This window comes from Haliaeetus leucocephalus, unplaced genomic scaffold (genome assembly GCF_000737465.1).
Source record: "Haliaeetus leucocephalus isolate CR32 unplaced genomic scaffold, Haliaeetus_leucocephalus-4.0 Scaffold0, whole genome shotgun sequence".
NCBI lineage: Eukaryota > Metazoa > Chordata > Aves > Accipitriformes > Accipitridae > Haliaeetus > Haliaeetus leucocephalus.
The window spans coordinates 8640746-8665246 of NW_010972436.1; the positions used below are offsets into that span (position 1 = coordinate 8640746).

The 24501-nt window shown below is 36.8% G+C and overlaps 1 protein-coding gene across 1 annotated transcript in view; it reads left to right on the forward strand.

Moving 5' to 3' along the window:
• MALRD1 (MAM and LDL receptor class A domain containing 1) overlaps window positions 1-24501 on the forward strand; it is a 295191-nt gene that overhangs the window by 41141 nt on the left and 229549 nt on the right. The window contains exons 10-16 of the mRNA XM_010562756.1: window positions 417-563; window positions 3182-3291; window positions 8285-8452; window positions 9506-9626; window positions 20929-21081; window positions 21233-21338; window positions 22576-22943. Of these exons, the coding sequence (XP_010561058.1) occupies window positions 417-563; window positions 3182-3291; window positions 8285-8452; window positions 9506-9626; window positions 20929-21081; window positions 21233-21338; window positions 22576-22943 (1173 nt within the window). The remainder of the gene's footprint in view (window positions 1-416; window positions 564-3181; window positions 3292-8284; window positions 8453-9505; window positions 9627-20928; window positions 21082-21232; window positions 21339-22575; window positions 22944-24501) is intronic.

A 24501-nucleotide genomic window follows, 5' to 3' on the forward strand; every position in this document is an offset into this window, starting at 1 on the left:
TGAAAGTTTAAGTATTCTTTGTTTTCAGTGTATTTAAAGCACTAAATACATTTGATTTTTTCCACACATTCATAATTAACTTTCCAGTAGAATTCATCTTTTAAAAATATATATTACTTTCATAATCTATCAGCAGCCTATGTACAGGTCTCATCTTTAATATGATATAGTTTATTCTCTTACAGGTGGTTTCCTTCATGGTTCTGAGTTTGATTAAGAAGGGAAGGGCCTGCCTGATCTGTTACCTGTATTCTAGAACTTTCTGTCCATCTAAATAATCTGGCTTTCAGTGAACCATACCAGTGCTTCTTTAAGACTCCTTGTATATCCAAATACAAATTAGTCATAGTTGCAGCATTAAACCATTGCATGAAATTCAACTTAATGTTCTCTTATTGTTGTTCTTCTTACAACAGCTAATTACACTATATGTGATTTTGCGACTGACCTCTGCGGGTGGAAGCCACTAAGCATAGGTGATGCTGACTGGAACAGAATGAAAGAACAGGCTCCGCTTGACAGGAGACTCCCTGGCAGAGGTCATACAACTAATACTGGACGTGGTGAGATTTATTGTTGTTGTTATTATTATTATCATTATCATAGTGCAGGTAAATTAGTAAGTTTTGTCTTGGAAAAATAGAGTGAGTGTAATATCCTTTGAACTGGTGTTCTTCCTTCAGCCTATAGTTGCCATACAATGCATTCAGCTGGAAAAAGGTTATTCCAGTGGAGGGCTGTTTTAAAGTATTTTTCCAAAATGAAAGCATTACTACAGCATACTGCATAAAACTAAAACTGCAGAGCATGTTTGTAATTGTCAGATAATGTTGGCAAATGTTCTGTGACTTTAATTTTATCAAAATGTATCTATTACACTGTTTACGTTAAAATCTGGGTTATAGTCCAATACCCCTTTAAGATAATTTTTTTTAATGATGTATATTATCTTACAGCCAGACTTCCACGCTTCTCTCCCATGTTCGTGTTAAAGGAACGAAATATTAAGTATTCCACCTTGAGCATTCAAAAGTAGAGGAATTCCAGGATTAAAAGTTGCCTGAGTAAACCCTAGTGGGGTGCAAGTATGTGTGTGCATGCTATTTAATAACTCTAACTGCACAATCATGTGCCTTTTTTTCCATTGGTCCCCAAATGATGAAGTGCACTAAAGTTGCTGTTAACTTTCTCAGCAGCTATTCGATATTTCGTTTTATTGTCTCTGTAGGGTGGCACTGCATCTGCATTACTGCATTGTCTGCAAACATTACTGTGCCACAGCTTCCAAACTCTCACAGCTCTGAAGAAGGGCACCGATATGCCTGTGTCTTCCCCATGTGGGTTATTCTAGGTGCTGGTGAGATTTGAGGTGTAATGTGGTCATAATGAAGGCTGCTGGTAGAAACATCTGCTCTGCAGCCTAAGCAGCATGTTAAATTAGCCCATAAGGAACTATGTGCTGCTGCACTTAAGCTGTTTTGATACCTGAATTATTACAAGATAGGTTCACATCTTTATATGTTGCTGCAGGTTGAAGCCTCAAGCAGATCTTAAGGTTACCATGCAGCACCTCTCAAGGCCGGTAATGATGCATTCCCCGTATAAGGTAGTGCAAAGGTCTTTCTGAGGGGGTTTTGCACCCATATATCACTGTTCCTGCTACAGCCACATCACAGCTTTACCATTAGGCTTCCATAATTTGAGCAAGTTCTTGCCGACGTTAAATCAAGGTCCTTCCGGTTGCAACAGTTGCTTGTGGTACTGCAGAGTGTTCGTCTCTTCTCTCCTGGGGAGGGCAGCAGCAAATTTTGATTAATGAAGATCTTAACAAGGCTACTGTAGAGCCTCAGCTGCAAATTAAAAGAAGATCCTTTGAAGTACCCTTGCATTCCAATGAGGGGAGCTTCCCTCGTGCTGCAGAGCACAGCACGCCTGTTTGTACAAGGAGCTGTAACGGTCACCTCTTTGTGCCAGCCTTGCTAAAGCGATGCAATTATTCATGTGGGGCTGGACCTAACCCTCTGCTTCATTACGTATCCATGGGAAATAAATGGCTAAGGAGTATGACTGTGGCAGCACAATAGCTGATTTTCCAAGATGTAAGGCAATATGTGTAATATCGATGCGCAAACAAGACTGAGCCTTTAGTGTTGTTTTGCATAGACTTTCATGAAAAAGTCTCAGTATTCAGTGAAGGCAGCACTGACGGCATTCAAAATATGCTGCTTTAGGGCCCCTTGAAGATGTTTATCCTTTCCTACCTTTGTCTGAAGCACATCTGCTGTAGTTCAAATCCAAAGGCAGTTCGTTTGCCAGAGTTCAGATTAGATCTTTAATTAAGCTTTCATCCCCACTAGCACAGACAACAATGTCAAGTCTGTGGACCCCATGAGAAAATATAGCTTATTCCATTGGCTCGCATGGTCTGCAACATTGTTAGCATGCTTAAAACTGGCTGGGCTGCGCTGAGAGTGAATGCTGTACCCTAAAGGAAATTAATTTTTGTTCTAAATCCTGTTTGAAACATTATTTAAGCCAATTAGAATGCGTCCTTTAGGGATTCCAGCTGAAGTCTGTGCTCTTTGATCTCCAGGGTGCTCTGTGTTGCAGCTCCCGCAGTCCTTTCGCTCTCCCCAGCCTGTGCGGAGAGCGGATGGGTACCGTGGGAAGGTGGTGGGAAGTAGTTGTAGTGTTTGGAGGATGGAGGTCTAAGGTTTCTGCCTGAAGAGGGCAGGTGGAAAAACACATCCAGCGGGTCTGCACAGTAAAGCCCTCACAAGCAACTTCTGAACTCCCTTTGCAGGGCTCTGCATTTACTTTGTCAGGTTTAAGTGCTTGCAGGCACCACAACAGGGGAGCCTTAGCAATGGCTGCCCAAATACCCTTTTTTCTTTCTCCCTCTTTCCTCAGCTTTGGACTCAGTCATGTTAATTTTACTGCGGAGGAAAGAAGCAGGAGCGCTTAGCAATTCTATTTTTTCTTTCCCTAGACAGTGGTTGTCACAGCCTGTTACAAGACCCTCCTCGTTATCCACAGAGACTGAACTGATGGCAAAGTTGTTTCATTTGTGTACTTTTATGAATAAGCTTTATGTGCCTCATGGAGCACATAGTTACCTGAAGTAGCTATTTGCTATTGGAGCATGACATATTTCTTATATTTCTTTGATTTTTGTTTACAGGAGCATTCATTTACTTCAATGGATCACATCAGATGAACACAAAGATGGCCACGTCTCATCTGGGGAGCCCTTTCCTTGTCAAGCTGTTCCCTGGGCTTTCCTGCTGTCAGGTAACAGTTTGATATTAACTGTCCCCACCCTTGTAAGCTATCACTCACCTGATGTGTAGATACGGTATTTTTCTTGCTGTAAGTGTTGCTGCTGAAAAACTGGCTCCGTTTCAATACCAGTGAAGGAGTTACAGACTAATTCTTTCGGAGGAGGGAGATGCAGCAGGGTTTTTACTGCTTTGCTGCCAAATTTTTCTCTGATTATTATTCTTTCCAAAGCATCCACCAGGTGACTCAGATTTAAGGTTATGCTTCAGGTTTTTGTATGCTGTGACAAACCTAGCTGGACAACAATATCAGGGCCATATCAACTGACGGTCAAAGCAGCCTGCCCTTTGAGCAAAAGCTGATGAAGAGCCGCGCTGTCATTTATAGGCAGGAAAGACTCACATATGCAATGTCCCATAACAGGAGACCTGTGGTTTGAAGTCACTATATAGATTAACTATGTTGGTGTGACTGGAGAGAATTAGCTACCACGCTCCAGACACGTACTAAATTTTGATTGATGGTTTGAGGAGGATGTTTTTTAAGCTGATCAGTGCAGTACTTGAGAGTTCACCTTGAAATGCTTTTTTTTTGTCGGCTGTCTTGTGGCTCTGCAGGGGAATGCAAAAGCAACCAGCCAGTATGGCTGTTGATCTGAGAAACTAGAAAGCTACCTGAAAAAAGTGGGTCAGGAGTGCTAAAACATAGAAAAGACTTATATGAAAGATGAAAATACAGTTTTATAATCAGAATGTTGGAATTTTCAACAAAATATGTATTTTTAAAACAGAACTTGAAGAACTATTTTAAATATATATAATTATATTATCACAGAAATATACATACAAGAAAACATTCCTAACTGTATTTCTATCTGTACTTTTGGCCGCTGAATAAAATGACTAGATGCTGTACAGTTTTATAAGTTTGTTGGGGTTTTTTTCTGAAGCTTTTTTTGTTTTCTATTCCATAACTTTTCAAAGCTTATGCCATAGTGAGGAGAAGCTAAGTTGCGTAGTTATGATGTTATGATTTTTCTGCTACTGCATAATACCTCCTGGTTTAAGAAGTCACAGAGAGGAAAAGATAGGTAAATCTTGCCAAAATAATTTTATTGTGTTCAGTGGCACAAAGAGGCTTTAGAGAAACAAAATAAAATTTGGATGGGTTGCTTAATTTTTCAGACTCAATATAGAACAGAAGTGTAATTTCACTTAGGAAAACTTTTTTCAAAAATAAAAATATCAGAAAACAATGTGTGGAGGAACTGCACTTAGAAGGCCCAACAAATAGCAGAATTTTACTCCAGCAGGTCCTAGGCTTCTTAGTTTTTTTTTCTAGTGTAAGGGACCTGAAACAAGTGTTGGCTTAGATAAACCTTTTGTGCTTGAGACTGTAGCTGACTTGGACTATGCACATCAGTGAGTTCCCAGATCTCTGCGGAACGGTTGCAACTTGCAGTGGAAAAGGAGAAGTCTTAAACAACTTGAGAACGACACCTTGCTGTCATTTAATACAGTCTTTCAGTTCTTAATCTTCACATGGCTTCTTAGTGTTGTAAAGAATCAGAAATAAAATAGACGCAGAATGAAATCAAGCAGAACGCTGCTGCAGGGAACACAGGTGGCCTCACAGCATCCCATCGGGGCCCTGCGTGTTGCATCACTCCTGGGATACCAACAGGCTTTGTACACACAGTGCATTTGTTCAGGCAGTTTCGTATCTCTTTTGTAGACTTTGATCCTGAGTAGATAAGCACCTTTCAGGTTCAGATTAATTTATCTTAGAACCCCTTAGGGCGAACTGGGCACAGCAGGTATGTGAAACAATGAATCATTCTGGTTAGAACTATTGCAGAGTTTGGTCTGCATTCAAAATAAATATGAATACAGTGGGGATGTACATATATTTCTCTAGTTCAAAGTCAGAATGTAAACCATTTTTTAATTTTAAGTATGCACGTATTGAATGTTTTTAAAGATCCCAGATTCAACAAAAACTAGGGTAAGTTCTTATCCAGCTATACATGTCGGAAAAGAGAGTGTTTCTGAAGACTGGAAGCCTGGCTTTCTGCCACATTTTCCCTGCAGACTTTTATTTCTGGGAAAGAGCAAGGAGTAGGGGTTGCTCATTAGAATGTGTATTGGTGTGTTATGCTCTCTGCGTATGAATGTGAGATGTTGCCCTCTGTTGGATGTCCCACTGAGAGGATAAAAGGATCTACATAAAGAGTTCTATGTTTATTAATAGCTTTACAAGTTCTTTGGCTCCAGTTATTAAAAAAAAAAAAAAAAGGAAGAAAATTGTAGTTAAGGGATAACAGTTTTATATTGTGCCTTACTGGTTAATTGAGGCTTAGAAGTAACTTCTTTCTGCAGCTTCTTGTAGCTGAGTCTTTCTGTAGATGTTAGCTAGGAAACATCTTCATTTAGCTCAAGATTTTGGAGTTGTAGAAGCAAATTTCTAGTCCTAGATCTTTGTTCATGGCGCTTTAATGGACACAGTAGTCTCTGTAAAGTAGAACATGCAGACATAGAGAAGGAGGGTAATTTTATTTCTTATGTAATGAGAACACAAATTTGTCTGAAAAGCTGTTTGATAAACCTTACATCTAGATTGTTTAGGGTGTAGTTCTTCAAACAGCTCATTTTGAAAAGTGTTTGTATACCTGCTTGTATTCCTTAAGCTTTCTGGTGGGGAAAACAAGTTACATGAAAGTCTTTTAATTTATTAATAAATCTTGAGATTATTTTATAGAATACAATTTTCATGAGTGGGGAAAAAAGAAACGCAATGGGAAATTGAGAGACAAGTCCACTAGCCATGAAGCCAGAAGATACTAAAAAGTAACAGTGTGTTGTAACAAGAATATTACCTAAGCCCTGATCTACCTTGTATTATGTAACACAAGCAAAAAGAAACTCTCCCTTCACAGGTTACAGATGTTGTGTCTTTAGTGTATTTGCCAATTTTACGGATTAAATTCAGGGCCAGAAGTGAAAGGTAGTGAATCCAGATGCATGATGATTTTCAGATTATTAGTCAATGATATGAATGTAAAGAGTTCTCAAATTCATCAGTCTTGTTCTTCGACTTCCTTGGCACGCTAACCATCCACAGCTTTAACAGAGACTGTAAAGTGATAATTTACTAAGAAAAGACTCCTCTCAGAGCCTGGGTACTCTTAAACTACCATTTCTCTTAAAAAAAAAAATAAAAAAAAATTCTTTTGGGGACAAACAAGGAGGAGAGGTGTGGAAGGGGACATTGTTGGGGACAGAGCTGGAGACATACCACAGAAGGAGGTGGTCCATGCTGAGGACGTATGGCTCTGAGAGGACTGCAGCTGTGGGTGCCCCATGCTGGGTCAGGGACACCCCAAAGAGTCTGGCTGTGGGCAACACATGCTGGGGTGGGGACACCCCAGAGGGATTGTGGCCTGTCAAAGCCCTGAGCTGAAGCAGGGGAAGAAGAGTAAGAAGTAATGACTGGAGAAGGGGAACATGTAGAGAACAGCAGAACAAAATCATTACTCACGTGCCCAACCTCCTGCTCCACCTGTTGCTTCATCAATGGAATTGGGCCAGACTGAGTGTAACCTGCAGCAAAAATTGGGGAAACTAAGCCTAGGAAGGAGGCAGGCTAAGTGTTTGACTTAAAGTGGCCTGGGGAAGGGGGAGGAAAGGTGTTTGCTCAAGTTGAAGTGTTTGCTTCTTTTTTTCTCAGAGATTACAAATTTGCGTTAATTCACAATCAATTAAATTAAGTAAAAATTACACCACTACCTCTAAGGCTGTTTTGCTTGTTGCAGTCCCTAATATAATGCCTTTCCATGACCTGTACAGCCTGTTGTGTCAGCTGTGTTGCTCAAAAAACTTGAATTGTCTCACATCTAACTGAAAGCTGGCTAACACATGCATCTGTGTTTGTCCTGAGGCTAAAGATGGGTTTTCTCATATTTGTTATTGTCTTGCAAAAAAATACATAAGTTCCATTTTGGGCTAATACTCAAATGATCTGTATTCTTTAACTCTGTTTAAAAGTTGATATAACATGAAAAAAATAAAAGGAAACTTTCTCTCTGTAGTGCAATGATCCAAGATTCACAGTGTAAGATCATACGAAGTTGGGCAGAGAACTGGGTAGGAAGAACTATTTTTACAGCTCTTGTTTTACCTTCATGAAGATTTAAGTATTATCAAGGCTTTTGCAGGGAAGTAAAGAGTCTGCAGTTGAAGAAATTTTAGTCTTCTACGGTGTAAAGAAGGAGAAAGGACTCAGGGGAAGGAAAAAAATTAGTCTTTGAAAAATCCTGTTTTTTCCCTGCAGTTCTGAGCTGAATTTTTGTTGGGGTAGTATTAAAAAAAAAAAAAGCGTCAGGCTTACTCTGTATTGCAGAGGAGGCATAGTGAACTGGTATTCTACTGTTTTCTGATCTTTTCTGCTTGTCTAGCAGTTTTTTGTAGCCTCACCCACCTAGAGTTGTTGTTTCTTCTTCCCAATCAATCCACTTGTTTCAGGAGATCAATAGATTATTTTAAACATCTGTCGTCAGATAGTTTTTATTTGTGTTGATTGTGGAAATACAAGATCATAAGGTTTCTTTCATTCAGGTACCTCAACTGTTGCACTTCTGAGATTAACATACTTCTGAACCTGTCCTATTATCAGCATTTGTGAAGAAAAATAATCTTTGAGAAGTTTCTAAGTCCTTACTAAGCTAAAAAGAGTTAAGGGAGCTCATATCAGTCAGTCTGCAGCAGTTGATAGATACAAGTTAAAAGTAAGTTTTAAAAATAAGCTTTACTTTTAATTATGGTTTTATCTTTAGACATAATACTTCTCCTCAATGTGTCATAGTTTCATACATCTCTTTTATGCCAAGGCTGTGTTTAGACCTGTCATGCCATTCTGTGTTATAATGTATGTATATGAGTTGGTACTGAATTTATTGCTGATTGATGATATAGTTTTTAAAGTGTTTCATTAAAAACTCTTTCAACAGGTAAGATTTTGGCACCGGTTATCTCAGGATTCCCAGCTTTCTGTCTTTAAGAGAACTGCATTGGACGGAAATTTGGAAAAATTGCGTGACATTTCAGGATTGCCTGAGTTGCAGTGGACAAAAGTAAATATTCCTGTAGAAAGCGCAGCTGAGGACTTACCTTTTCAGGTAATTGGAAATTACATTTACATTGCTTTCCAAAAGTTATTCTAATTTGACATTTTGAATTAATTTACTTTTATAAGGAAATATAAAAAGAGAATTTCTATTCTTTAATGCTCATACAAAAAGGAATTCTATTCAGCTCTTTAAACAGATGTGGCTGTTAAAGAACGTCATCATTGTATGCATTAGAATCACCTTTTTGTAACAAAAATCAAGTAACAATAGTGTAATAGCTTTTAAAAAAATGAACTTGCTACAAAAACTGCTGATCAGAGTGAAGGCCTAAGTCTGTTGGCCTAAGGCAGAAGTGCAGATACTTCAATTTGCAGCACTGAGCACAGAAACAATTAGCAGTTTTTGAGTTTAATTTTATTTTGACATACTCTCAGGCTGCTACACTTTACTAAAACTTAGAAAGGAACTGTTGGGGGAATCAGAAACTCAAATATAAGGATTCAGCAAATCAAAATTCCGGTTTTGGTCTCTTCAATCCATGTCACATTTATAAAATGGTCTAAAAGAAAGGGCACTCAATTCTCATTACTGCTAAGTTATGACTGAACTTTACTTCCTTTTATGATCTCCTGAATATTTCCTTGTATTTACAAATGTATCCTTACAATCCCTATGTTTACTGTACCACATGTTGCTGACTTCAGCAGGCATAATATATAGATGAACACAATTAAATGGATATGTTAACCATCATATTTGGTAACCCTGAAAAGCTCATTTAAAAAGAAGTATAACTTTTAACAGTTCCAGCAGGAAGACAATTCATTCAAGTAGTGATGGCTTTTACCAGTTTAGACTGAAGCAAGGTCTTCTGGGTTGCATAACTTTTCATAAGTAAAGGTAGTTATGGCTTTGACAGTTGAGGAGTAAACTTCTGACTTTGATCAAATCTCACTTGTAGTTTTTGCTGGCTGGTATTTGGAGTTGGTTGTAGGTGGTATTTACTTCCTGTGCAGATGTCATAAATTATAAAGGAATATATATATATGTCTTTTTATCATGTCACCTTTAATGAGCTAGCTTATTTATTTTTCTTTACAGATTATTTTACGAGCTACTATTCTAACAAAAAATGCTACTGTTGCTGTTGATGACATCAGTATAACAGAGGAATGTGGAGTTGTGAATAAATCACTTCTAGGTGTCAGCCAAGAAAGTGAAGGCAAGTTCTGTGGTTTTCAACACGTTTTCCCCAATATCTGTTATGCATAACTGTGATTTGACTGACAACTTCAAGATACCTTTAAGAATGTAGGGGATCATCTGAGGAAAAAAGACTTTCATCCTGTATTACACAGTAGCTGCTAAGTAGTTTGCACCAGTTCTGCAAAGTGAGCTGTGGTGGGAATTTCCAGATACCACTTACTACATAGCACCTGCCCACATTTACACTTGGCTGCAGAGACAAGCAAAGCATCTTATACCTTCCACTGAAGAGCAAATTCCACTGCATTATCTTTAGGGCAAGAGGGTTCTCCCATCATTACTGTCAAATACCTAACATACAGTAAGTTCCTACCAAACTTGTCTGTGTACTCACACTCTGTAGTCTTGAAGTGCCAATGAATGGAAATATAAAATAACGTAACCTTCTGTCAGACTGCTGCTTCTGGTCCTCTTGACTATTCATGACTACTCTTTTAAAAAGGCATGGACACATGCGCAGTCAGTGGTAATGCTGATGGGTTATACACAGCAGATGTCTGAATTTTTTCTTTATTGGAAAATTTAAAGGTATAACAGAAAACTTCAGTGTTTTGTTTTTAAGGCTTCTCTGATGCCTATGCACAGGCTGACTGACAGTAGCTAGGTATTTGAAGAAACATTAATTTGTTTTAATTATTTTCCCTACAACCCCCCTATTCACCCATCGGTCACAAAGATATTATTTTTAGAGGGCAGTGCGTTTTAAAACAAGCTTTGTCTGGGTAGCAGTATGAGTATCTAAAAAAGCTAAGTTAAACAAAAAAGATGAAAAGCTGCATGTCAATTGTCTCACTTGGTCTCTTTCAATAAATCTACTGAGGTAAAACCAGTAGTCCTTGGCTTTTTGTTTCCCCATTCATTGAAATCAGGGGTGTTTTCTAATGTCTAGATTGAGGTACAAGCTAGTAATGGTGCAATGTCAAACTTTTGGCTTCTTGGAACATTCACTGAGCTGAACGCAGAGAAACCACTGCTACAGCAGAAAGCTTTTGTGGAAGACCTGCTCCTGACTGCAGGGGTAACAGCAGGGTGCTCTACACAGCACCTCGCCTCTAAACTGGAGCCTGGATGTGTAACTTTTAGGTGGTTTTGATAAAAAAAACTTAGTGTAAAAGCATCAGACATTAATATCAGCTGTGTATCTTATCAATCATAATATAATCTATCTCACTTCATAGGTGATGCTGTGTTCTTTATGCTGAGTACATTACTATATTCAAAGATGATAAAAAGCACTTAGAATTTTATAAATATATGTTTTTATTTCTATTTTCTTTTCTGACTTTTAAGGGGAAACCGAATTTGCAGATGCTAATTCTTCATCTTATTACTGTCCACCGGGACTTTTTTCATGTGAGGATGGACAATGTATTTCATCTGACAAATTTTGTGATTTTACACCTGACTGTTCAAATAGCCATGATGAAGCTAAGTGCCGTAAGTGAAAATTAAAAAATCTAGGTTGTTAGGCTCCTGTGACTGTTTGTTTGTCTTATTTGCCAGGCTTTCATGACTTCATAAACGTTGTAATTTAATTAAAAGCTCTTGAGAAATAGTTATTTCATCTTGATTCTATTCTGAATTTTTCCTCTTTTATTTTCTGTAGCAACTACTTCCCTCTTAGCATTAAAACCAGAAGAAAGGTCTTTGATTAATTATTTAGTAGAAAGTGTTGCTTAAAATACCGCATTTTATTTTATAACTCTTAAGATGCTAAATGTCAGGTACAGTGTTATACTGAATAAAATCTTAATCTGCGAGATATCAAAAGCTGATTCAGGAAGCCATTGTAAAATAAACCAAAAAGAGCTTGTGCTTACACTTTTGCACACATGCTCTCACAAATTTATGCTAAAAAAATGTGAGGAAAATACATTACACTTGTGCAAACTTGGGAATTCTGTGGCATCACTGTGTGACATGCCTTTTCCTAAAGGGTAGATGGTCCTGCAATTAGACCTGAGAAACAGTGAGAAAGGAAACATGAAAAATGCAGTGGTCCAGACTCACATTCAAATGGTATGTGTTGTATACTTAATTTTGATGTGGCTGGGTTTTCTCTGCATGGAAACTAACACGTGGGAAAGTAGAGGGAGGTGATGTGTCTGAGCCCCACTCCACTGTACAGCAAAAAGGGAGCTTGGAAATGTTTCAGGGCCTCTAATATGTAGCTTCAAAAGTCTTTCTGATTAATTCAATTACCTGCTTTGCATAACAAATCATGGTTATATTTTCCATCTTTGAAAATGCGTCTCTCGCTTTTGCATTAAAGTATCAACTATGCTATAAAAGTCGTGATGCATTTTCAAATGGAGTTGCCATGAGCAATATTTAGTTCAGGGTTTGTTTTTGTGGTTTGTTTTGGTTTTTTTTTTAAATAGAGCATGATGGTTTCTAACATTCCCACAAATAACAGAAATATTGTAGACAAGATCCTTATAGTATTTTCTGACTGTGCTGTGTTATGCATCACAAAGCATAAACTTCTTCACAGATGCTAGTACAATCCAAAATCCATGCTTATACTTTATAGCTTTTATTAGGAAATTTGAGAGGTGTTGCTCAGATAAACAAAAATCTATCTGACTTTTAGCAGATAAATGAAATAATTACAGCTTCTATTTGTATTCATGCAATTTCTCTGCAGTTCTAGTATCCAATCTTTCTTGGCTACAACAGTGGTGTGCCGTGGTTTAGTTGTTTAGAAAGATTTGTATCCAAAAAAATACAAAGCTTTAAGTCAGGAAACTGCATTCTGTTTTATTAGGTAACTGTCCGATTAGCTAAAACCAGAGATAACTATTAAATGTTTACTAGGCAGATTATCTTTCCTCTTGTGGGCCAGAGTGAAGCTGGGGAAAAAATTCTGCTGTTACCGTGGAATAGTTGAGGTTAGGAGTGGTCCTTGAAGCTCATCCAGTTAAAGCAGGGTCCACCAGAGCAGAGTGCCCAGGACCTTACACAGTCGGGTTCTGAATATCTCTGCGGATGAAGACTACACAGCTGCTCAGGGCAACCTGTTCCAGTGTTTGACCACCCTGACAGTACAACAACCACAAGTGCCTATTGCTTCTGCTCATTTCACTGTGTACCACTGAGAAGAGTTTTTACTACTTTACTCCCTCCCTGCCCATGTTGCTCACATTAAAACTCTTACTATACTCTACTGCTTTTTTAATTACTTCATGGTTTTTTTACTTCTTCTCAAAATGTGCTTACACTTCCTATGTATTATTGGGTTATGACAGTCTGGATTGCTCTCCCACTGCCCTTAAACTCGGACACTGGGATTTTGTTCTCTGGCCAAATAACAAGACTTCCAAATCTGCAGTTTAATTAAAAACTTTCTAAATACATTTAGTTGTATGCAACATTCCTTTCACTGCTCTGGGATAGCAGTTAACTGGTAGCTTTTAATCAAGAAAACTAAAATCTACTGTTTTCACTTCAAAAATGGTTATTTATATTTCAAAACAGCCTTCCTTTTAGCTATTCAGCCTGTGTTTCTATGACAATGTTGTACCTAAGAGTGAATACAAATGTCCAGTTCGGTTTTAACCAGTCCTAGATTATCCTTAATCACAAGCTTCCTATATGGCAACTGATTTTCTTTTTTCTCTAATTATATGACTGAATAAACTTCTGTTATACCTAAGTCTCACTTGCCCAGATGATACATTAACAATGCCATGCTAAAGGTTAAACTATGGAGCCTTTATATTTACGGTGATATTCGCTCCAAATATATTGCTTGCTTATAAATCATTGTTGTACTGCTGAGTTGGCTCAGTGTGCACTAGCACTGCGGCTTGTAATGTGGGAAGCAGAATGTAGGTACACAAATGTCTCTGCAAGTAGTTTGGCAAGTTGACCGTTTCCAAGCAATAAACTTGCCTTTCAGCATGTTAGTCTGGTAGTCTACAGCATTAGAATAGCTCTTATAATTCTTCTCAAATGGTATTTCACCATCTTCATGTTTATGTAGCGTACCATTACTTTCTACGTTTTATTAGGTATATTCTTGCAATTGGATGCAAGTATTTCATTTTGTCTCAGCTACTTTTCCTAATTTCTTAGCTTGGCTAAGCACAGATGTTTTGTTGACTTCACCACCTACAACTACATTGTTCCTTTCATCAATATTAACATTTTTTTCCCATGATGTTCCATCTGCTGGTGATTGTATGCTCCTTAACCTTGTTAATGTAAGTTTTTCCTCCTGGTATGAGAACCAAGCAAAAATGTTACATGGGCTTAAAATATCTTTCAGAATAGTTTTCATTTAAATCTTTTTATCTTAAATTCCAGCAAGATGGTTTCCTTAGATGCTTGGCTCCACTAAGTCCACTGAGCAAGCAGGGTCTCCATGCAATTTTCTCATCTCTCAGCATCAATCCTTGAGTCATCTCTTGATTTTCATTACCTCTCAAATGAGTTGCTCTTTCTGTCAGAACTGGAAGAATTCAGTAGAAGATCTCCACTTCTTGGACTGTCTTCCTTATCTCAGTGTAGATTTCTGAGCTTCCCATTATGCAATAAACTGTTACTTCTCTTCCTATACAAGACTCAGTCAGTGAATTTGTTTGCTCCACTTTGGTCTTAGAACCACATTCATGTTCTTGATACTGCCACTTGTTGAGATTATTCTTTCTTCTAGTTGCATTTTACAAAAACACATCCTGGACTGAAAAAATCATTCAAATTTATCCTGACTATTTGAGAAAAGTAACCAAAAAAAAAAAAAAAAAAGATATTAAATGTTCTCTTCCTTGAGCGCTGCTACTCCTGACTATTAGCTCACGGCTTTTCTTCTACAGCTGAAGAATTTACTATGGCTATAAAGTATTATATATGACTTCCACGCATTAAAGCAGAACAGAAAAGTGACTGCCATTTACAAGCTGCAGATTTACAGCAGTGACCTAACATACCTATCACATTGTGTGTTTGTTCTCTGGAAGATGAATGTACAGTATAATTTCTAAGGTCTGCATCCTATGCATTTCGTGCAGTCTAAATGCTCACTTTTCCGACCTAAGAATGATGATGATGGAATAGGGAATAAGATCAGATTGGAAAGTGATCTGGTAACATGAATGTATTCCTGGTATTCTGCCTGACCTTTGGAAATTCATCCTTCATGCTCTGTATTTTGTATTTTTTTCCCCTGTCTACTTATGGTGTGGATTATCAGGAATAATGATATGAGTTTATATAAAAAATAAATATAAAATAATTTACATTTGGATTAAAATATAACATATACACATAATATTGTTTTGTATTTATGTCTTTATAAATGAAATATGCATTTAATAGTTATTATTTCTATGTTGTACAATCTAGGGCAGCATAAGGATGATAAAGCTAGTCTTAAGTAATTAATAAACTGGACATAATCTATATGTTAGTACAGAGTTCTATGTAGCTTAATTTGACTTAGAAGGCAAAGGGAATGACGCATGTGTCATTTCTTAAAAAACTACTTTTGTGGCATAATTGTTTAACTATAAACATTATTGGGTTTCTAATGGCTACCTTTGTATAAGTAATAAAAATTTCCTTAGTATTTAAAGAAACATTCCCCATATTACCCATTATTAATCTCGCCAAAGCATAAAAATTCTTCTGTGGTTATAAGGCAACTCTTCCAAAATCTCATTTTTAGAGTCAAAATCTTGCATATAAGACATATCTGTCTTATATGTTTGCTACTCCTTCATTTCAGCCAGACAAATCTGTTGTTTTTTAAAGGTGAGGCCAGGAACAACAGCCAGATCATAAGTATGGGCTTAAGTTCAAGGAGTGAAAAGACTGTCAGCTTGTAAATTGGAGAAGGGACCTAAGACTGGAAGTGCATAGACAACTGCAAACTTATGATCAGTTTGAGGAAGTTAAATGGGGAAGGAGCGGGACTACAATGCCATCTACAGAGACAGGAAACCACCTTTGGCCGTGAACAAGGAGTAGCTCCAAAGGCTGCGTTGCTTGCACTTGCTGGTGTGGGAGAGAAGTAACTGGGGAGCTGGAGGAAGCCAGGGCGGGAAGGACCCAGGCTGCTGGGGGGGAAGGATTAAGACCAGCTGGTCACAGAGCCAATGATACAGTGTCAGGAGAGAAAACAATAATGAAAGCTTAAAAGTTTGGCAAGAGAGAATAAACCAAGGAGAAGATGGGAATGAAGAATACAGATGTGGAGCAGTGATGGTTTGGGAGGGGTCAGTATGAAGCATGGCAGTAAGTGGCAGAGAACTGAGACCATGTGAGAGGACTTGGAGCAAGGAGCTCTCTGGGGAAATGAGGAAAAACGGTGATGATTTCCAGCTTTCCAGTAAGACTAAGAGTGAGGTAAGAGGTCAGAGAAGAACGGTTGTGGAATAGGGAAAAGGGGAAATAAGCTGTGGAAAGGAAGAACATTGAGGGAAGAGCAAGGGCATTTTTCTGCCAGAGACCACGCACACTTTCAGAATTTCTGTAGAACCCAGAAGTCATGCATCTAACTTTTCTATTTCTGTCAGCAAATGTCTATGTAATATTTCTGGGCAAAAAAAATACATCTTGTTGTTGTATAGTTACGCCTATCCAGTTTCTTGCAAATTATGCAGTGTGACAATGAATATTGCATGAGCTTCAGTGTCAGAGAACACAGAGTAAGAAAGAAGCTAACCTGAATAATGACCATCAGATCTTATCTTTGTTTAGTTCAATAAAAACAGGAACTTTCCCCTTCAGTTATATAGAAGGAGCATTCTAATGGATGTAGGAAGCCAAGCACTTGTTAAAGAATACATAAATTTCTCTAATTTTATTTCACCTGGACCTGGGTATCCAACAGCCTAAATCACCAGGTTATTGTGTTGCTTAAGAGATTTAATTCTCTTCAGACTTCATTAATGTTTTTGAATGGAGGAGAGATTTGGATGTAATTTGCTATCTTTCCAATGAAAAAGTCAATCAAATGTAATTTGATTATTTTGGAGGCTTTTACTGCTTTAGGACTATTTCCCATATCAATACACTGCAATCACTTAGATTCAGAACCTGAGAAGCATTTGCAAATGACAGTATCATAGGAACCAAAAGATTTCCAGAAAATGTCAGGTTTAATAAACCAGTGGTTTTTGATGCTATTTCACTTAAAAATGCTGTTAACGAAACTGCCTTTAGTTAGATAATTGCATATCTGCCTCACTGCACAGAATGGACTGCCATCAAAATCAGCGTTGTGTAGTGAAGATTATTCTGATATTATTTAGAAAATGAAATTGTAACTATTACATGTGACAATACAGTTATTTTTTGTGGGCAATATTTAGGTTAGATGCAGGGTTGATTACTGTTGTGTGTGCACCCACAGAATTTTATTTCTCCCTGTAAAAATCTCAATCTTTACAAGTCCTACAGTTAAGTTAGTATTAGGAGACATGTAGTGCAGTTGGCTTGTTAAAAGTGTAGGTGCACAGTGAAATCACTAGATTTATTTATATCAAAATCTTTTCCCTCTGCCTGTTTTGCTTCTCTTACATGCAAAACTCTTCCTCATTTCATAAGAGATATACGCCTATGTGTTATGGACAAGTCACGTTTGTCTATTACTAAAAAACCCACATGACTGAAATCACAAGTAGGTCTGTTGCAATTTCATGGCTATTGCAGTGGATTTCCCAACAGAAATTAGCAGCAGACATTGTTCTGGAGTGCTTTGTTTCCTGTAGCCATCCTTACAGGAGATTACAATATCTGTCTGTCCTAAATAAATGTTGGATTTAAACTGTGATTTCATATATATGAGAATATCATCATGCAGATTAGGTTAACATTCGACTTTTTACTCTAAATGTTTATGTGGAAGTAGTTTTCTTTTTTATTTTTTTTTATCCAAAACTATAGCATATAATATTTGGGGATGGAAAGTGAGGTAAGGGAGATCTTGAACTGGAATTTTGTGAAGACCAAATGTGTTCGACCTTCAAACAGCAACTTGGTTTTTGTCTTTTTTCCCAGTTAGCATTGCTTATTACTGATGAACTTCTGTAATATTTTTTTTTAATTGACCACTATTCATTTTTTTTACTGTAGAAATGAGCCCAGTGCACCTACAAAGTACAGTGTTGTTTGAATGTGTATACATCATGGCATTAGCAAATAGTAGCTGTGATAGAAAACATGAGTATGGGAAGGCAGATGTAAGACTTTGCAGTGTGTTTGTATTAACCCCCTGTATAAAATAATTTATTAGGATGAGTATGTCCAGAGTTAAACTGGTTTTCATTCCTAGATTTAAAGACTGTCTTCTTTATGACATCTATCTCTAAGTTCCTAAATTTATCTTAAAATTACTGATTAAAAAAAAAAAGTAAAGTCTATTGGCACATTCAAGCCTTTTTAAACAACCTTTAAGTAAAGAAAAAAGTTGTAAGCCACTAATGATGATGATATGCCTTCACCTGGATTTTTTTATGGTGTGTTCTGCATAAACATACGTGGGCCAAGAGACAGGGAGAGATTTTTGCGGGATATAGAGATTGATGAACTTGCAGTCTTGTAGAAATGCTAATGTCTTAACATTTGTTTTTAAATACAGTTTTCAGCAGGACTTCTTAAATTCTTTTTTGTGTCTTGTGGTAACAAGTCAGCTCAGAGAAAACTAAGTCTGCTGAAGATGTAAAGGCAGCTTTTTCAAAACATCAGTAAAGCCCATTACCATTAAATGCTATGCTCACAGTATGACTTTGGTTCCTTCGTGATTATTGAGGGAGCGTGTTAAAAAAGATGCTAAAATGGGCAGCAAAGAAAAATATATCCATACAGGTGGCATGGATACTATTAGAAGTAAAAAAGCATCAAACAAATAGCTGAAGTAATGTCCAAATGAAAAAGGTAGAAAAGATGACAAATTTTGGTAGGTTAAATGTCAAAACACAGTAAGGATGACAAAACAAAATTTAAGAAAACTAGCAACATATTCCTCAAACACATGAGGAGAAGACAGCCTGGCAGAGTCTATAGGGCCACTTGATGCTTAGAGTATAAAGAGAGCATGTAAGAAGATAAGAAATAGGAGAAAGGCAGACAATAAAGCACTAGGAGAGAAGGCAGATTAGTTTGTGTGTGTTCACTGTGAAAGAAACTACAGAGGTACCCAAGCAACACCCTTTTTTTCTGGATAATCTGTCTGAAATGGAAGTGCCAGTCAAAGAGGTTATGGGACAATTAGGTAATTGAAGTGTTATCAAGCATCAAGAACCAACTCCATTTCACCCAGGCTCTACAGGCTTGCTCTATTCTTGTATCTTCCCTAGGTGTTAAATAGTTGGCTTGAGATTTAGTTGAAGGTTTCAAGGTTATTTTATCTCAATGTGTTCATCCATGCTTAAGTTAAATGTATGGTCTGGTGCATCCTTTCTTTTATGTTTTGCCTCTGTTACAAGTTACAGATGCAAGAAGTCTGGGCTCAGACTTAACAGTTTTATCTTGTTTATTTGCCTCTTTTGGTGTAACTATCTGTGTCCAAGGTTTGTCATGTTCTTTGTTGCTGTTCTCCTGGGAATATGGGAAAGTTTCTTCTATCAAACAAAAACCAAATCAGAAATAGCTCTCCATATTCTCTTATCATTATGTTCTGTCAGTGGATTTTCAGTCATTGCCATCATGACTAGATCCCTGAATATTTGCAAATATTTTTGTCTTCATTTTATACTATCAAAACATTCTATCAAAAAATTTCTTCTTTCTGTTTTTTTGTCACATTTGATCTACATCTTTTTATCATTGACATTTCTGACCCACATACACCATATGTATAATGAATTCATATTTTATTTGATCTCTTAAATGTTATTTGGTCTTCCGTATTTGTGGAATGATTTGGTTTTTTTGAAGCAGCATTAACAACAAGGCCCAGTTGGATGATGCTTTGAGCAACCTGCTGTAGTAGGTGTCCCTGCCCATGGCAGGGGGGTTGGAACTAGATGATGTTTAAGGTCCCTTCCAACCCAAACCATTCTATGATTCTGTTCTGTGATTCTAACTGTGGATTTCTATGTGCTTTGCTTAATAATCTACAGAATCTTGTCTTTTTAGAAGCCCTAACCAAAAATAATGCTAACTTGGCTGATTAGTAATTTTTTCATTCTTTCTAACAAATTACGTATAACTTAATGTGACACAGTTCTTAAAAAAAAAAAAAAAAAATCAAAACTCCCCCTATATCTTCCATAAATAAACATTTATGTAATCATATTCTCCAAGAGACTGCATTTGATTCTGAAATATCCATTTTCTATACCTTAATGATATAGCCACTGGAACTTGTGGAACGATGTTATAAAAGAATGGTAGATTCTGACAGTCATGTCTGTATATTTTTTTATTTATTTTATATATATAACTAATAAATTATTGCTTAAAAAAAATCTTGAAATAATTTTCCTAATGTTTTCCATTAAAAGCCTGTTACAATTACAGGACTCAAAAATACCATTTTGTGATTTAATGAGCATTTTTTTTAAAGTGCAGAAGAGAAAACCTGATGTTTCTTCATTTTAACATAATAACTATTTGTCAATTTACATTTGCTCATACACGACACCCTTCCGCTCCTTTCTTTCCTTTATTTTGCATTATACACATTTTCTAAAATATCTTTGTTCTTTTAAATGGAGAACTGAAGAATGCAGCTTGAATATGTTTTTCAAATCTTTTTCACTGCAGTAATTTGTGTTTCAGAGATTTCCTCCTTTTACCAATGTCATAGTGTCTCAGTAATACCTGATATTTAACTTAATTCCTATTATAACTAGAGGAAGGGTTTTGTTATTATTGGTATACTTGCTGAGATTCAGGAAATAAGGGATTTGATTTCTGGCTCCAGCATCGATTCCCTAAAAGATCTTGCAGAAGGCTTGTTACTGCTCTGTGTGCTCGCTGTGTAATGTGAGGACTGTGAAGTCTGTTTTCACCGCCTCCTCACCCGCTTTGAGTGCTTTGGCTGCAGTGCCTTTAGAGGGCAGGGCTTGTTTTACTGAATACATTGCATATGATGATGGTTTGGTAGTTTCTGTGGGACTGCTGTTTTACCCAACTGTTTTAAAACAAATCCCCCACCTTGTACTCTGCCTGCCCATGCCCCTTTCCTAGACTTCCTTCTAGAATATCAGTGACTTATTAGAAACATTTTATTTCCTTTTCATACTGCAAAGCCTGTTTAGCAATGTTATGTACAGAGAATGAGTAAAATGTCTCTTACTTCTTTTCAGCTGCTGTATGTGACTTTGAAAGAGAGAGCTGTGGCTGGATTGAAACTGCAAATGCAGATGACTTTGACTGGGTAAGAAGTTCCAGTAGTGCTCTTGCACCAGCTTTTCAGAAGCAAGCTCCTCTGCAGGATCACACCTGCAACAAATCTGAAGGTAAGACAAGCCAGGCCTAGAAACAGAGAAGTAGAATAGATACACCTGCTTTTTAATTAGATTTTAAGTGGAGGCCATGAATGCTTTAAAAACCCTTAGAAACACTTTCTTTCTTCAACCTGAAAAGTTGTTTTCTGTTTTATTTTGATAGGTCATTTCATGTTCATTCTGAAAAACAGCAGCAGCATTTCACAAGTAGCTCAGCTACGAAGCCCAAAGTTCAGGCAAACTGGATCAAATTGCACATTGTCCTTTTGGTATGAAATAATTTAGATTTCAAATTCACTGATCATCTCACATGATTCTCTTGGACTGAGCTTGAGGTTATAGTTTAAAATAGGCACACCTTCCTCTGCAGTATTTATTTCTTTTTATTCTTTAATCATATAGTCTTTGCTGTGAACAATATGCAGAAATAAGCTGAAGCACTTGGAGAACAGAACTGAAACATGGGAAGACTTTGTTGTCACGCTTTGAGCAAAATTATATTAAAGGATTGCGTCTGCATACATATAGACAAATACCACAATCATTTTGCTAACATTTCTACTTTGGTTAAGTACATTTGAAAATGTGGAATTTTGTTCAAGAACAGGAAACCATCCAAAAATCTAGTAGCTCCCTGAGTCACCTAGAGTATCCAAAGTTAGATTGCAGTACAAGAATTGGAGCTTTGCTTCCAATCCTTTCTTTATGTATACGGAAAACAAAAACCCCTTTCAGTTATTATCTTGTCTCAGTCTTTGTGCAATCTTGTGAAAGAGGGACAGAAAAAGTAAACTGTGATAATTTGTTTACTAAGGTCAAAAGTAGTGCTACTGTTTAAATAAATGTTTGGCCTGGCTTATTATTAAGTGCAGTTTTTCTCAGTAATGTCAAATACATTTACCACAGGAAGAGGAAAAATCTTTTTATCAAAGACTCAAGACTTGACGGTGGAGTGTAGTTCTGGAAATTACAAGTTATTGGTCCTGTTCCTGGTTCTGTTCCCAGTTTTGTTATATGATTTCTCACCTAAGAATTTATGATTTTTAAATACTTTGAGATTCTCCAATAATGCTGTAAAATGCAACATGTTAACAATAACTAGCACAGATAGGTGTACTTTTGCGTTCAGTAAGTGTTCTGTTTTTCTTTCTTGAAACTTTACAATTATGTATTAAATTAAATTTATGAAAAACATATTATGTATCTTGAGTGAGCAGTGTTTATTGCTTAATATGAAAGCAAATGTGTCTCTTCAGTTATGGAGTTTAATTTAATGAAGTATGCTTCTTCTTTCATAATCTTCGATTCTTGAAATAAGCTCTAGACTGATACAGCAGCCTACCTACCACCATACAGAAAGTGGACTGAATTACAGATAAACTGGAAATAAGCACTGTGGACTTCCTATATTTCATGTAGCTCTGACAGGAAAGATACTGGCCATTATATGTGATGTGGTCCATACTCATTTTTTGCATCCTTAACTTCTTTTTTTCATCATTTTAGGTATTACAATTATGGACGGTCAGTTGGGGCAGCAGAGATGCACTTGCTTGTGGATGGGCTGAAACAACCTACTGTCCTTTGGAGGGCATATTACAACGAGGGAAATCAATGGCTGAAGGCAGTCATTCAGCTTGGACGCCTTCCACGTCCTTTCCAATTATCACTTGATAAAATCAGTCTGGGTTTTTATGACGGCGTCTCAGCAATTGATGATATTACATTTGAAAATTGTGCTCTTCCACTTCCAGCATTAAGTTGTGAAGGTGCTAATCGTTTCTGGTGTAGAGACACAAAAGCATGTATCGACAGTTTATTGGTCTGTGATCTTGTGGATAACTGTGGGGATGGATCAGATGAAGACAACTGTAGTAAGTACTTTCCATTATTGCTTACTTTATATCAACCCAAAATTTACTTGCCAAATTCATCCCTGGAGTAAAACGCACAGTATTGTTACAGCCTATCAATGTCACAGCCAGTGACGATTCAACTGAATATAGTTACTGGTGAAACAAACTGAAAATTTTTAACTTAAATGCATATGGTGACTTACAACTGCGGGTAAATAGATTTCAATCTCCTTTATCCAAATGAGTTGTAGTTCTTTAACTTTTGTAAAACACACACATGCATTACAAGTTTACTTTAAAAGAGGGGATTCACAATCTGCCAGTTCATTTGGATTAACATGCTGTCTTTGGTTATACTGATGGAAGTACAGTGGAAGACGTATATGGACTGGGAGGAATGTATAACCTATCTCTTTTTATGACCTATATTCTATCTAAAGAACATTAAAGTATCTGTACTAGAAGATATTAGTCATCCTGGGCATAATTGTCCCTTTCAAAGAACAAACTTGTAAGTACTGAGGAAAGCTGTGGGTCATTCACATTTTTGACATTCACCTTGCAGTGCTGAAAGGTGCTGTTGCTTTTCTTCCCAAAGCATGCATTCATCCATTTTAAGAACTCAAGAACATTAATATAAAATAAAATTAAATAGCAGTTCCTTTATCACATCCTGAGGTAACTAAATTATGCAAATCACAATGAGTTTGAGAAACAGGGGACACCTTACATGCTTGAGGGGATACCAGCCTGTACTGATATTTGCTGAATATCAACTTAAAACTGATCCGAATTTAAAAGAAAGTGAAGGCTTTCCAGCCTACTTCAGTTTTCCCGCTTGTAAAATGTCTATCTTGTTTATAACCCATTTTGAGATCTATAGTAAGAGTACCATATGACTTGCAGTTTTAAACATCATAAAAAATAACAGCTTAATTAAAAAAAAAAAGGGCTATTATGTCAGTTACTGTTTATGAAGGGCAGATGCAAAGATGATACGGAAGTTCTCCACCTTTGATACACATTTTATTTTTTTATGATAGAAGTAATTGGTCTAATCAATATATTTTGCCTTGGTGTCAAATAATAAAGTGCAGCTGTGTTATAAATGCCTCTCTTGATAGCTTTATCAAAGCTAAATTCATGTTACTATTATTGTGGATAAAAAAGATCTAAAACACAACCCATTTTTAGGGCTACTTCTGCCATGCAAAAACATATTAAGTAACTTATTGCACATACCGACGAGACTATATCCTGTGGTTTATTCCATCCAATCAACCTCAGTTTTAACTCCTTCACTCAGTTAAATTTCGGTTAAAGAACTTTGCATGCTTTAATTATAAAAATACATACATTTAATAATATGAATAATAAAATGTTATTCACAGTTCTGTTTATGCAATAAATTAATTATGTACAGCTTGTCAGATATATATCAAAAGAGGAGGTGATTAAGTAAAGATTTATTTTTCTTTTTTTGTCCAGGCAAGGGTATATTTATTCTTCAGAAGGGAATTTTTGCAAGGAGAAGAAGATATGCATTTTTTCTCTATATTAGAAATTTTTGCAAGGA